The following is a 14417-nucleotide window of genomic DNA, read 5'->3' on the forward strand; positions in this document are numbered from 1 at the left end:
TATTAATTGCTTTACTTCTCTTGGCAATACTCTTCACTAACTGTGGGGGATAAAGGGGAACAATGGTATAAAAGTTATGTTGATTGGGAAAACACATTCAGGAAGCAACTAAATTTAGCTCTTTGTTTAAAACTACTAGTCTTTTCTCTCTGGAAAGCCCTTTTTGAGTCTTTTGACAATACTGCTGTCTCCAGCAATCACAGATTATCAGATATTCCTCCAGTTTGGACCTATCCTGCTAAATAATATCAGAGGCCACATCCGTGTGTGTTAGTTTTGGCTATAAAATGCCAGATATATGTGAGTACTCTGTTCAATAGTGAGAGGTCCCCAAAGAACACTGGTCAGGAGAGTGGTAAAGCCCCAGAGAATCTTTGCTCAACATTCATAATATTCTAAATGAAATATTTAAGACACTTTGGATCAGTCAAAATGCTGTGCTTATTGTAAGTCATTCAAAGACAGTCCTGGTGTTCAATCTATTAAAATGTACTGGAAAATGGCAATATACTATCTATGCCTGGAGTCCAATGAGAGTGCACTGCGTGTTGAGAAGCAGGAGAGGTCTGGAAGACTGGGCTGATCGGGGCAGGCTTCACAAAGGGAACAGAACAAAAGCCCTGAAGCATGGGCAGGATTTCATCAGACAAACATGAAGAGGATATTCATGAGAAGGCTGGGCAGGTGCTAGTGAGGAAAGAGCCTCTGCAAAATCAGCCATTGGCTGGTTTGGCCAGGTCAGAAAGTTTATGTTGTGCAGGAATTAAAAATAGCTTTGGACAAAAGCACAGAATGCCCTGTGTGCCAATGCTGTCTTTATCCTATGGCCATAGGGAACAAACTGAAAGATTCTGAAAATGACATAATCCAACAATTCTTTTTGGAAGACTGAGTCTATTTAGAGTGGTCTCATGATAGAATTCAGGGTAAAATGAGAAAAGAGACCAGATTAGGCTCAAATCATTTCGGCTCATGACATAACTAATGTACCAGGCATTTGGACTTCTGAATGGAAAAGAAGACAGATGTGAGAGAAGTGACAAAGGGGAATTTGATAGGATTTGATTATTGAAAACAAGTGGGAAAGGATAGGGTGATCAAGAAGATTGAAAGGCATTAAACCTGTGAGGCAGGAAAAACATCAGTGAGAGTCTAATTGCAGTCAGACTGCATGGATTTATAGTGGTTTCAGTAGTGCTTTGTGACTAAGCCCAGAGAAAGCAGATACTGTAGTTACTACACTGAGGAATAAAGGTGAAGGATTTACTAACTGTTAAAGGTTTCAGCAAGGAGGCTTCTGTAGAGTCAGAGAGTTGAGTTCCATCGCTGGAAGAGGGCTGCTGAGCCTATCCCCTTAACTATAAATTGGGTTAATACTTGTAAATAAGATCAGGTAGAAAAGCAGCTAGTACATTGCCCTGTTTATAATTGTTATTTATCAGTATGTGACTTCAAATGTGAATTTCAAAGGCTATCTCAGTAGTGTAATTTCAAAGTGTCAACTTTTAAATTGAGCATAGTGGTTTGGGTCAATTTCTGGGTTCTCTGTTCTGTTCCATTGATCTATATGTCTGTTCTTGTGCCAGTACCAAGGTGTTTTGATTACATTGGCTTTGAAGTATACCTGGTATTGTGATTCCTCCAACTTTGTTCTTCTTTCTCAAGATTGCTGTAGCTTTTTGGGGTTTTTTTGGTTCCATGTAAATTTTTGGAGTATTAGTTCAAATCTGTAAAATATGCTGTTGGTATTTTAATAGGAATTGCATTGAATCTGTAGGTTGCTTTGGGTTAGTGTGGACATTTAATTATATTAATTCTACCAATCCATGAACATGGTATATATGCTTCCACTTGTTTATATCTTTTCTATCTCTATTTACAACATTCTGTAGTTTTCTGAGTACAAGACTTTTACCTCCTTGGTTAAGTTTATTCCTAAGTATCTTAATTTTGTTGTTGTTGTTACAGTGGTAAATGGGATTGTTTTTGTAGTTTCGAGAACTGAGAGTTCATTATTGGTATATAAAAATACCATCAATTTCTGGGTGTTAATTTTGTATCATGCTACACTGCCGAATTCATTTATTAAATCTATTAGTTTTTTTGGTGGCATCTTTAGCATTGATGTGTCTTCTATAAATAATGAGAGTTTTGCTTCCTCCTTTCCAATTTGGATGCCTTTTATTTCTTCTTCTTGTCTAATTGCAGTAGCCAGGACTTCCAGAACTATGTTGAATAAGGGTGGTGAAATCAGACATCCATATCTTGTTCCTTTTCTTAGGGGAAATGCTTGTAGTTTTTGCCTATTCAGTATGATGTTCACTGTAGGTTCCTTATATATTGCCTTTATTATGTTGGTGTATGCTCCCTCTATTCCCACTTTGCTGAAAGTGGGTGTCAAAAATGGGTGTTGGATTTTGTACAATTCTTTTTCTACATCTGTTGATATGATCATGTGAATCTTGCCTTTCAGTTTGTTTAGGTGATGTATCATGTTTATTGATTTGTGAATATTGTACGAGCCTTGCATTCCTGGAATAAATACCACTTGGTCATGTGTATGATCTTTTTAATATGCTAGAGGCCCAGTGTGCGAAATCGCACAAGACCCAGTCCTGGCGTGCTGCGGGATCCATCAGTGCACCTCCTGGTGACCTGTCTTTGGTTGTTACAGCATTACAATCACTGGGTTTTTATTATATGGATTGCTGGATTTGATTTCCTAATATTTTGTTGAGGATTTTAGCATCTATATTCATCAGGGATATTGGCCTGTAATTCTCTTTCTTTATAGTGTCTTTATCTGGTTTTGGAATTAGGATAATGCTGACCTCATAAAAAGAGCTTAGAAGTGTCCCTTCTTGGAATTTTTTTGGATAGTTTGAGGAGTTAGGTATTAGCTTTCTTTGAATGTTTGGTAAAACTGCCCTGTGAAGCCATCTGTACCAGAGATTTTGTTTGCTGGGAGTTTTTTGTTGTTGTTTACTTATGCGTGTGTTTTTTAAAATATATTTTATTGATTTCAGAGAGGGAGAGGGAGAGGGAGAGACAGAAACACCAATGATGAGAGAGAATCATTGATTGGCTGCCTCCTGAATGCCCCTCACTGGGATTGAGCCCAGGACCCTGCAGTCTACAGGCTGTTGCTCTATCCACTGAGCCCAACCAGCTGGTGCTGCTGGGAGTTTTTTTTATTATTGCTTCTATTTCCTCAGTTGTTAGTGGCCTATTCAAGTTTTCTGATTCTTCCTGATTCGGTTTTGGAAGATTGTATTTTTTTTAAGGAATTTGTCCATATCATCCACATCCTCCAGCTGGTTGGCATATAATTATTCATAGTATTTTCTTACAATCCTTTGTATTTCTGTGGTGTCAGTTGGTTACTTTACCACTTTTATTTCTGATTTTATTTATTTGGGTCCTCTTTCTTGATGAGTCTGACTAAAGGTTCATCAATCTTATTTATCTTTTCAAAGAACGAGCTCTTGGTTTCATTGATCTTTTGTTTGTTTTGTTTTTAGGCTCTGTGTCATTTATTTCTACCCTGGTCTTTATTTTTTCCCATCCTTATACTTACTCAGAGATTTTCTTGTTGTTCTCTTTCTAATTCTTTAAGTTGTAGGGTTAAATAATTTATTAATAATTTTCCTGTTTTTGCCGAAACCAGTTTGGCTCAGTGGATAGAGCATTGGCCTGCGGATTGAAGGGTCCCAAGTTCGATTCCGGTCAAGGGCATGTACCTTGGCTATAGGCAGCTGGTCAATGTTTCTCTCTCATCAACGTTTCTAGCTTTCTATCCCTCTTCCTTCCTCTCTGTAAAAACAATAAAATATATTTTTTTAAATCAATAAAATATATTTATAAAAATAAAAAATTTTCCTGTTTTTGAGATAGGCCTGTAGTTCTATGATCTTCCCTCTCAGGACTGCTTCACTGTGACCCCTAGATTTGGGGTGGTTGTGTGTTTATTCTCATTTGTTTACAGGAAGCTTGATCACATTGATAATCCATTCATTATTTATTAACATGCTATTTAACCTCTTTATGTTTGAATGTTTTTGAGTGTTTTTACTGTAGTTGATTTCTAATTTCAGGCCATTGTGATTCAAGAAAGTACTTGATATGATTTCAGTCTTCTTGAACTTGTAAAGACTTAGTTTGTGTCCTAACGTGGTCTATCTTTGAGAATGACCCATGTGCACTTTAGGAGAATGTATATTCTGCATCTTTGGGCTGAAATGTTCTGTAAATGTCAGTTAAATCCATTTGACCCAGTATGTCATTTATAGAGTCATTGTTTCCTTGTTGATTTTCTTTTTTTCTGAAAGACCTATGCAGTGAAGTCTTTGACTTTGCTGTTTCTTTCCTGTCCTGGTTTTCTGGGCCCTGAAATGGCACATGTGTGTTGATACTGATGCATATAATACTGCTAGTGGCCCAGTGCACAAATTCGTGCACATTGGAAGGAAATTGATCAGAAGAAATACTATAATATTGCTATTCGCCTTTTCTCTATAATAGAAGTGTCAACCAAATTTATGATCGACAATGACAGATAGTAATACCTATGTGCAATTGACGCTAGCAAGGATTTTATATGTATTGTGCATGCACAAGTCAATTTGGCCTTTTATATAGAGAGAATAAACTTGCTTAATTAGACTCACTTTCTGATGTAGCTAAACTTTTTCCAACCCAGTGAAGCACCCCAACTTCTCTTTCGGATTTGTCAGCAACACAGCAGTAAATATCAACATGGAACAGATTATTATTGTAGATCACGCAAGGAGAACAGAGTAAAATATTTAACTGCAGCAATGTTTGACTATATTCTGCTCAGTGAGAAAACCTGAAGTCATTTTCAAGGTCCACCATTTCTTCTTTTCAGTTGGGTCAAGTTTCTAAACTTTCTAAATCTCCATTTTCCAGTTAATGAAAAGAAAATAGAATTCCACCAAGTTTCCTATCCACCTACTCCAGGACTTCTGTGAGAATCAATGAGATGGGGCACATCAAAACACTTCATAGACATTTGGTTAAAGTGTGAAGGGTTTGCAAGTCGTGTTCCTGTACTGAAGAAACTGCAAGGATGCTAGTTGCTAGGGAGAGGAAGCTGGGTGTTACTATGTGATGTCATTACCTGGTGCCCACAGCCACCATTTCTGGGCTGGGCTGGGCTGGGCTGGGCTGTGGGCCGCCTTTTGCGTCATGGGGTCTCGGCAGCATTGGCTGCAATTTGGTGGGCTGTCACTCCCTGGGGTGGTTGCTTTGTGGGCTCCAGGTCTGTAGTGCCCTTTATTGTTAAATTAGGGGCATGCAGGGATCGGGCTGAAACCGGGTCTCCAAAATCCCCCAAGGGATCCCAGATTGCAAGAGGGCACACAGGCCAGGCCCAGGGACCCCAGCGGTGCACAGTCAGGGCCGGAAAAGGATTGTGGGAGAACTCCAGGACTTGTCCGGCCCATCTCGCCCAGTCCCAATGGGCTGGACCCCAGCAGCAAGCCAAACTACCCATCAGAGAGTTTGCTCCCTGGTGGTCCATCCACATTATAGTGACTGGTTGAACGGTTGGAGGGATAATTCACATATTGGACATATATATGTGTGTATGTTTGTGTGTGTGTGTGGATGGATGGATGGATGGATGGATGGATAGATAGATAGATAGATAGATAGATAGATAGATAGATAGATAGATAGATAGCCTGTTGCTGCGGGGAGGAGGTTGAGCGTTGCTACATGACATCATTACCCGGTGCTTACAGCCATCATTTCTGGGCTGGGCTGTGGGCCACATTTTGCACCATGGGTCTCGGCTGCGATTTGGTTGTCTGTTGCTCCAGGGTGGTGGCGGAGCCTGTGTCCCACTTGGGCAGAGCTGAGTGTTGCTTTGTCAACACCAGGTCCGTGCTGCTGTTTTTCTATAAATGGCAAGTGCACATCACAGCATTGAGTGGCTGCCCCCTGGTGGTCAGTGCACGTCATAGCGGCCAGTTGGATGGTGGGAGGGACACTTAGAGGGAGGGAAGGAGGGAAGGAAGGGAAGGAAAGGAAGGAAGAAAGAAAGAAAAAAAGAAAGATGGATGGATGGATTAGAGGCCCAGTGTACAAAATTCATGCAAGGGGCTCGGCCCTCACAGCAGCGGCCCTGGCTTTGTCTGGAAGGACGTCCGGAAGGTTGTCTGGCTGTTCAGTTTAATTAGCATATTACTCACTTATTATTATAGATAGACTTCAAAAGTATCAGCTGCTGCAGACTTTGGTATTTAAAACCAAGTACTTGCAGGGACTGTGAGTCTCTCTAACCTTTCTAGAGTTCTGTTTATTTATGGTGAATAAAATGTTCAAGATTCTTCTGAGTAGTTTAAGGCAAGCCATGGGTTACTTTCCATATACTCTTTCCCTGAGGTATGATTATTGGGTCACATTCACCCCAAAGAGGCAGAAAATGACAAATTCTTTGAGAAAACAAGTTGCTAGTTGAAATTTTTTACAAAGAGGAAGGGTAAGTAGAGGAGAGGAGGAAGTGGGGAGTAGATGGGGTGAACAAGTCATCCTGCCTTGAAATTGACTAGTGGTACCAGAGGATCAGGAGGGTTAGGTCATGTTTATTCCACTTCTGGGGAAGGATAAGGGGTTTGTTTGTAAGAAAAAACTCACTGTAGGACAGCTTTTCTCCCACGTTGGGACAAGCATGTTCTCTTCTAATGTGGTTCATAGGTTACTATTACATGCTCTTTGCCAGCCTTTTCTTGGTAGTACCTAATATATCTTATAGATTTGGCCTTTGTGGTCAAAGCTTCTCAAACCCTGCTCTGTGGAAACCTGAATAAGCTGTTTCTCTGTTTCCCATCCACTACTTAAGCCTCTTGGGCTGCATAGCAAGTCTCAGTCCCAGCTGAGGCAGATGGGTCAGGGAGGGTCAGTTTAAAAGACTTGGCTTTCATAGAATTCTGGATTGAGTACATGCATTTGTGAACCTGATTTCCTGTAATCACTGCCCCTTTCTCTCCACACCTCCTTTTGAACTGCAGACTCTGGCTTGGTTGTCCCAAGTGTTTCCTATGAGCTACACAAAAAGCTGTTGTCTGTGGCTGAAAAGCATGGGCTGACTCTGGAGCGGAGACTGGAGATGACAGGCGTGTGTGCCAGTCAGATGGCACTGACTCTACTCGGAGGACCCAACAGGTAAAGCCTCCAGACTGGCGGGGGGAGTGGGTGGTGCCGCTCTGCTTGGCCTACCACGGAGCCTCACACAAGGACATCCGTTAGACGGTTCCTGCTTGTCTAATGGGAACGCCTTTGTGAAGCATCTTTCTTAGATGCTGGAGGTTTCTGTTTGCTTCTCTAACCCATCTCTTGTGAGTCCTCATTTTTCTCCCAGCAAGCCACCTTTTGACTTTCTTTCCTGATAAGAGTTGGTTTGAGATTGCTGCTGACTGCCAGAGGCCTGCCTTCTCAGAACCTTCAGAAATCCAGCCTTTGGCACTTGTCATTCAAAAGGGGCTGGGGTACAAATCGATCCTGAGTTCCATACCTGAGAACTTCCAAAACCACCCTCGCAGTTGGGTGGGAGAGCTGGAGTTTGGTATCTTCACACCTACCATTTCAGTTTATATGTCTGGAGCAGTGCTTAATTTTATTTGTGGATATTTACTGATACAGTGTACCAGCCTTGTGCTAGGACTAGGGATACAGAGAGGGAGAAAACACTGCTTCTGCCCTCTAGTAGCCTAATGGGGCCTCCAAAAAGTATGATGCTGTGGTAGAGGAAAAAGAAGATTCTCCAGCAAGCCACATTTTTTCCTACTCCAGGAAGAAGCCAGTCAGCCTTCCTAGAGCAGGGGCATCCAAGCCGAGTCCTGCAGAGGAAGGGCCATTTAACAGTGAGAGCAGAAATGGAGAAAAGTAGTCTAGAATCTACGGAGTAGCATATGCCAGCAGCAGAGAGAATTGAGAGACTGTGGAAGGTGAGGAGGGCTTAAGTCATTAAGTATGGCTGGAAAATAGGGTTTGGTGCACTGAGCAGTAGGGAGCTGCTGAAGGGATTTCAGTAGGGTTGTGACATGATTAGTCTTGGGTTTTACAAAGATGACTTAGGCTGAGTAGATTAAGTGGAGGCAAGACTGGAGATATTGAGACCAGTTAGCAAACTGTAACAGAAAACTGAGCTAGGGGCTAAATGATGGTGGCCTCAACCAGGGAAGTAGAGATCAGAGAGGGGGAAATAGGTGAAGGGTTTTGTTTTATCTTTAAGTATAGAATCAGGGCAGGGCCATTGAATGGATGTTGGAGGTGATGAAAAGTGAAGTCTGTAGTCACTGAACTTCAAGCTTTCCAACATGGATATCTTGTTGGATGGTGATAACATTCACTGTGATAGGGAATGTGAGAAGAGGAGCATGTTTGGAGGAGATGGTGGATCTTGCTTTGGATAGGTTAAGTTTGAGAGGCCTGTGAAATAGCCAAACAGACTATTAGCTATCTGTGGTTTAAAAGACAGTCTGAGCAGAAGATAGAGATCTGGAAGTCATCAGCTCATAAGTAGTATAGATTAGATATTCTATAAAGAGAGTATAAAAAAAAAGGATGGGCTTAGGGTGGAATTCTGGGAAACATTAGCGCTAAAGGCATAGTTAGGTGATCTGGAGCCTTCCAAAATGGCTGAAAGAAAGCTAGAGAATTAAGAAAATTAAGAGGATAGTGCTTCAGAACCCAAGAAATAGTGTTTGAAGAATAAAGGAACAGTCAGCATTGGTACTGCTGAGATATCAAGCAAAATTAGAGTTTACAAGTGTCTGCTGGATTTGTCAATAAAGAGGACAGTTGCAACCTTGTGGGAGAGAGGTGTCTAAAGTGAACCAATCTGGACATGAGGTTGGTTTCCCCTTCTTGCTCTTCCACTCACCTTGCCTTATAGAGTTGCAGGTGTATTTGTTCCTCCTTGCCCTTGCTTTAGGCTTGCTTCTCAACTGTGCTGGATTCCTGGCCTCTCCTATGCCACAAAGAAGCAACGGAGACCCAGTTCCTCACCCCCCCCCCCCCCCCCACACACACACACACACACGTCCCCAAAGAAGGAAATAGTGCAAGCTGCCCTCTGATGGAGTACCAGGCCCTTGGTTCTGGTAACTGCTGCACCTTCCCAGAATTGGCCATTGGGGCAGCTCCTGGAATGAGTTCTTCATAGGAGTATTTGAGGCCATTAAGTGGCTTCCCAAAAGCAGTAGTTATACTCCTCTCAAGCCAGCTTCTTGGAGGTGGCTGTCCTTGTGCCTTTATGAACTCTCAGAAAACTGTCCCTTGTCCTTTGCAGCATTTGCTGGTTTTCCTTTGAGAAAGATTACCACTTAGTAAGCAGTTTCATGTATATCAAAGATCATGTACTTTTTGTTGTTGTTAATCCTCATCCAAGGATTATTTTTTTATTGATTTTTTAGAGAGAGTGGAAGAGGGTGGGAGAGAGACAGAAACATTGATGTGAGAGAGACACATCAATTGGTTGTCTCCTGCATGTTACAACCATGGCCAGGAAGGAGCTCTACAACTGAGGTACGTGCCCCTGATCAAAATTGAACCCGGGACTCTTCAGTCCATGGGCTGATGTTGTACCCACTAAACCAAACTGGCTACAGCGACCATGCACTTATTCACTGCGCTTTCACATAACTTCATCTCAAAGGTAAGTAGTAGTCTAGAGTTCTAAGGTGAACCAGCTCAGGCTCAGAGCTAGAGCCAAAGACTTGCCCAAGTGACCCTGCTCATACATGGAGCCAGGTGTCTGATATAGATAGATCTGTTTCCAGTGCTTGTGCTCTGCTCCCTACTATTGTGTGTGTTGGTACTAGGGTCTGCTTTGAGTCCTCTGATGGGGGAATGCCTCTGTGAGAGGGAAAGTCCATTTAGGAAAAAGATATAGGTGAATCATATGCCAGAACTATGCAGTGTCTGTCTGAAGGCAGTACTCTTATTTCCTTAAGATACAAATATAGAAGAAATGAATGGTATTCCCCCCAATTTATTCAGAGGATAGGGATTTCCTCTTTGGTTTGACAGCACTGTCATCTTTCTCCCTTTGAAGACCAGTAAGTAACTGTCACTGCTCCACATCAAGCAGGGACCTAAGTCTGTTTATGTACATTCCCTAGACTGCACTGCCTTTGGGTTGGGCACACCTTCAGGGCCAATCCTTCTACCTTACGTGTGGCTTCTCTGAGACCTGAGAGGAAACTAAAGGTGATGTCATAAGAAAGTGGGTGTCCAAGTCAATTGCCAGCCTAGGAGGCTGGGAAACCCCTAGCTTGTTGCCTCCTCTATGACCAGTACTATGATAGTGCCAACATCTATGAGCACTTTTTGTGTGTTGGGCTCTGTCTTTGAACTGATCCAAACAGCATCCTATGAAGTTGGGCCTATTAGTATTTACAAAGTTGCCCTTATTAAAGCTTACTGCCAGCTCAGTAAAAAGAATGTGGACTGGTAACCAATGGAGGACAATTTAGAATTATCCCATCTGGTGCTTACTGTGAGTTTCTTAGAAGCTGAGCCAGAGTAATCCTGGAAAAGATGAGCCTTAAGCTGGAGCACAAAGAAAATGTGGGCTTTCTGGGCAGGGAACACAGTTTGAGCAGAATCAAGAAAGAGCTTTACAAGTGCAGGAGAGAATGATGAGACCAGACTTAACTGCAGTTGGGCAGGCATGTTGGGGAAGAAAAGTAAAGAAGGCTGCTGAGGTTAAGCAGAGTTTGGACCTAATAGGTTCACACTGTGAGAACAGTAAATGTTCTTGGTAAGAAAACAGTGTTCTATGGAACAAAATCTCAATGAACTACCTAGTGAGAAGATCCAGTATATGAAGTGACACTGGGATATGGACACGCTATAGACCTCTGCAACCTGGGACCATCAGGAACCCTGAGAGCCGAGGCACTCTCTTGGTTGAGGGTGCAAGGGATTGCCAGGTCTGCGATTGAGAATGCGTCTTTACCTCTGTTCCAGGTTGAATCCCAAAAATGTTCACCAGAGGCCTACAGTGGCTTTGCTATGTGGGCCCCATGTGAAGGGGGCTCAGGGTATCAGCTGTGGAAGGCACCTAGCCAACCATGATGTCCAGGTGATCCTCTTCCTGCCCAACTTTGTCAAGATGCTCGAGTCCATCACCAATGAGCTGTCTCTCTTCAGCAAGACCCAAGGCCTACAAGTGTCTAGTCTCAAAGGTGAGCAGCTGCACAAGGCTGGGCTGAGGCTGCCTCCCTCCTCAGTAGTTTGATGGTCTGATTGTACTGCCCAGTGGCGACAGGTGGAAAAATACCTTGTGTATAAGGTATGCTCTGCCTGTTGTAAGAGTCATAGTACAAATGGGAACTACTTTGGTGTTGACTTGCCTACTTCCCATCCCTTCATCCTCCCATACTCAGAGAGCTGTTGACCCATTTATTCATTTCACAGATATAAATGGAACAGGCACTCACTGTTCCTGACACAAGGGACAAAGCAGTAGTTTTTTTGTTTTTGATTTTCTCAACTTCATGCTTGTTAGGACAGATAAATAAGTAACATTTTTTTTTTTTTTTTTTTTTTTGTAGTATTTTGGAAACAAAGCAGAGAAGAGTATGTTGAAGGGTTGGGTAAGGAGTAGCAGACATAGATATTTCCACATCAGGTCATTAAGAGCCTATGAATTGGATCACTGTAAGGGTTTGAACTTTTACTACAGTGAGATATAAAGTCACCAGAGGCATAAGTAGAAGAAAGATATACCGTATTTTTCGGACCATAAGACGCACTTTTTCCCCCCCAGAAGTGGGGGGGGGAAAGTCCCTGCGTCTTATGGTCCAAATATAGCCTACACATATACTTTAAAAAAAAAATTTTTTTACTTGCCCGGCTCTGTGTGGTCTCTGTGTGCTTGCCCGGCTCTAAAATGGTTCTAAATGCTGCTGTTTACTTTACAGGGTTGATTACATGTGTTTATGACTGTGATGTTGGGTTTTAATGCACATAAAATATTTTAGGACACTATTTGTTTCAGAATCTTTTTTTCTTCATTTCCCTTCTCTAAAAACTGGTGCGTCTTATGGTCCGGTGCGTCTTATGGCCCGAAAAATATGGTAATCCAGCTCAGGGTCCACATCAAAATTAATCGCAGAACCACCGTCATTCAGAATCACCTGAAATCTGGCTGAATGGAAGTCCTACAACTAGGGAATTAAAACAAGTACATTGAGACTGGTAGGGGAGGTGGAGGCATGGAATAGTCTAGTCCAGTGGTTGGCAAACTGCGGCTCGCGAGCCACAAGCGGCTCTTTGACCCCTTGAGTTTTTAGCAAAGGCCAGCTTAAGAGTACCCTAATTAAGTTAATAACAATATAGTTTAAGTTTAAAAAAATTGGCTCTCGAAATTTCAATCATTGTACTGTTGATATTTGGCTTTGTTGACTAATGAGTTTGCCGACCACTGGTCTAGTCTGACACCCACGTGTGGCATGTTTTTAACCAGGAGGGATATGTTGGCCACAGAAGCCCTCCCGTGAGGAGCAAGGGGTCCCAGACACCTCCATCCAGGATACCAGTACTGGGAAGAGAAGTCTCAATAACTTAGGGCTGTAAAAACCAGCAGGAATTGTGGCTGAGTGACACAGGCTACTGGGATCCAGGCAGTTCCTCTTAAAGGGCTAGCGCACAAACTTAGACTCATTCCCTCTTGAGCTTCAGTGCTGGGGCAGTATCTTTAAAGAATCCAGGGACATACGGAGAGGACCTAAATTGTCTGGCATCACAAGAACTGGGGGTCAGCTTTCTTCCAGACAGAAGTGTTGGCAGAGGCCATTGTTCCTTTGCTGAAACCTACCTCCCCACCACAGTGCCAAGAGGCATCACCATATCTGAGTCTCCATCAACCTGGACTATACTGTTCATCCCACCCTGGTGATTCCCTGTGACCCTGCCCCACCCAGTTTGCAGCCCTCACCCAAACTGTTTGCAGTGGCTTTTCCATATGAACGGCTTGTACTGGCTCAGGCTTCAGACTTTTCTAAAATTTAACAAGCAGCAGCTGGCCTCAATATACTCCATACTCTCAATCAGTGACTCCAGGCCTGACAATAGCAGCAGCCTGCCTTGCTTCACAGCTAGGCCTCACCTGTGCACTTCCCAACCCAATACAAAATAGCAGCCATCTGCAGATCTTTATAGCTGGGTGGCCCCAGGCAGAGGCTGACTTTGCACTTCCCTGGAGGCCCTAGAGTCGGTGCACCTGTGGACAGCTTCAGACCATATCAGATTACAACTCTACAAATCCACAAGGGACACACTCAAGAGCAGACTCAGTGAGCACCAAAGCCCCACTGAAGCAAGTCCTACTCTTAGGGGTATCTCCTTCACAGCAGCTCTCCCACTGTAGTTGCAGCTGGTCCTCACAGCTGATTGGCCTGGTGGTCAATTTCTCCCAGTGACGCCAATAGCAATCAAGGCACTACTACAACAAGACTGTGCACACAGCCACACAGGGGTGGACCTAGAGTGCCCAGCTGAGGTGACTGGGGAGGCTGAGCCTCTGGGCTCTACAGTACACCTACTACAAAAGGCCATTCTACCTTTTCCAGGAGACATAGCAGCTCTACCTAATACATAGAAACAAACATATAGAAGTTGCCAAAATTCGGAGACAAAAAAACATGTTACAAATGAAAGAAATGGAAGCAAACAAATTACTAGATACAGAGTTCAAAACCATGGTTATAAGGTTACTTAAGGATACTAATGAGAGCTTCAGGGGACTCAAAGAGCCTTCAGGGAACTTAGTGAGACATTTAAGGAATTTAATGAGAATATCAAAGACAAAAAAAATCCAGTCAGAAATCAAGAATAATTGATATGGCTTCAACAGTAGAGGATTTTGAGAATCAAATTAATAACTTGGGATATGAGGAAGCAAAACACGACCCAATCAGAAGAGCAAAAAGAAAAAAGAATCCTAAAATATGAAGATAGTGTAAGGAGATTCTGGGACAACTTCAAGTGTACCAACATTCACATTATGGGGGTGCCAGAGAAAAGAGAATAAGCTATTGAAAACCCATTTAAAGAAATAATGACAGAAAACTCCCCCTACCTAGTAAGAGAAATAAACTTACAAATTCGGGAAGCTCATAGAGTTCCAAACAAGAGGAACCAAAGAAGCCCATAGTGAGAAACATCAGAATTAAAATGCCAAAGGTTAAAGACAGACAATCTTAAAAGCAGCAAGAGAAAAGCAGTCAGTTGTCAGCTGATTTTTCAACAGAAACTTTGCAGACCAGAAAGGAGTGGCAACAAATACTCAAGGTGATGAAATAGCAAGGACTTACAACCAGCAAAGCTATCATGTAGGATTGAGGGTCACACAAAGAGCTTCACAGATAAGAAAAAGCTAAAGG

At 42.6% G+C, this 14417-nt stretch overlaps 1 protein-coding gene across 8 annotated transcripts in view; it reads left to right on the top strand.

Moving 5' to 3' along the window:
• Positions 1–14417, top strand: part of EDC3 (enhancer of mRNA decapping 3) — a 79268-nt gene that overhangs the window by 60370 nt on the left and 4481 nt on the right. For all 8 annotated transcript variants that reach the window (XM_036455970.2, XM_036455932.2, XM_045586938.1 and 5 more), the window contains 2 exons: positions 7035–7188; positions 10999–11216. In XM_036455970.2, the coding sequence (XP_036311863.1) occupies positions 7035–7188; positions 10999–11216 (372 nt within the window). The remainder of the gene's footprint in view (positions 1–7034; positions 7189–10998; positions 11217–14417) is intronic.

This window comes from Pipistrellus kuhlii, unplaced genomic scaffold, assembly GCF_014108245.1.
Source record: "Pipistrellus kuhlii isolate mPipKuh1 unplaced genomic scaffold, mPipKuh1.p scaffold_m20_p_1, whole genome shotgun sequence".
NCBI classification, from domain to species: domain Eukaryota; kingdom Metazoa; phylum Chordata; class Mammalia; order Chiroptera; family Vespertilionidae; genus Pipistrellus; species Pipistrellus kuhlii.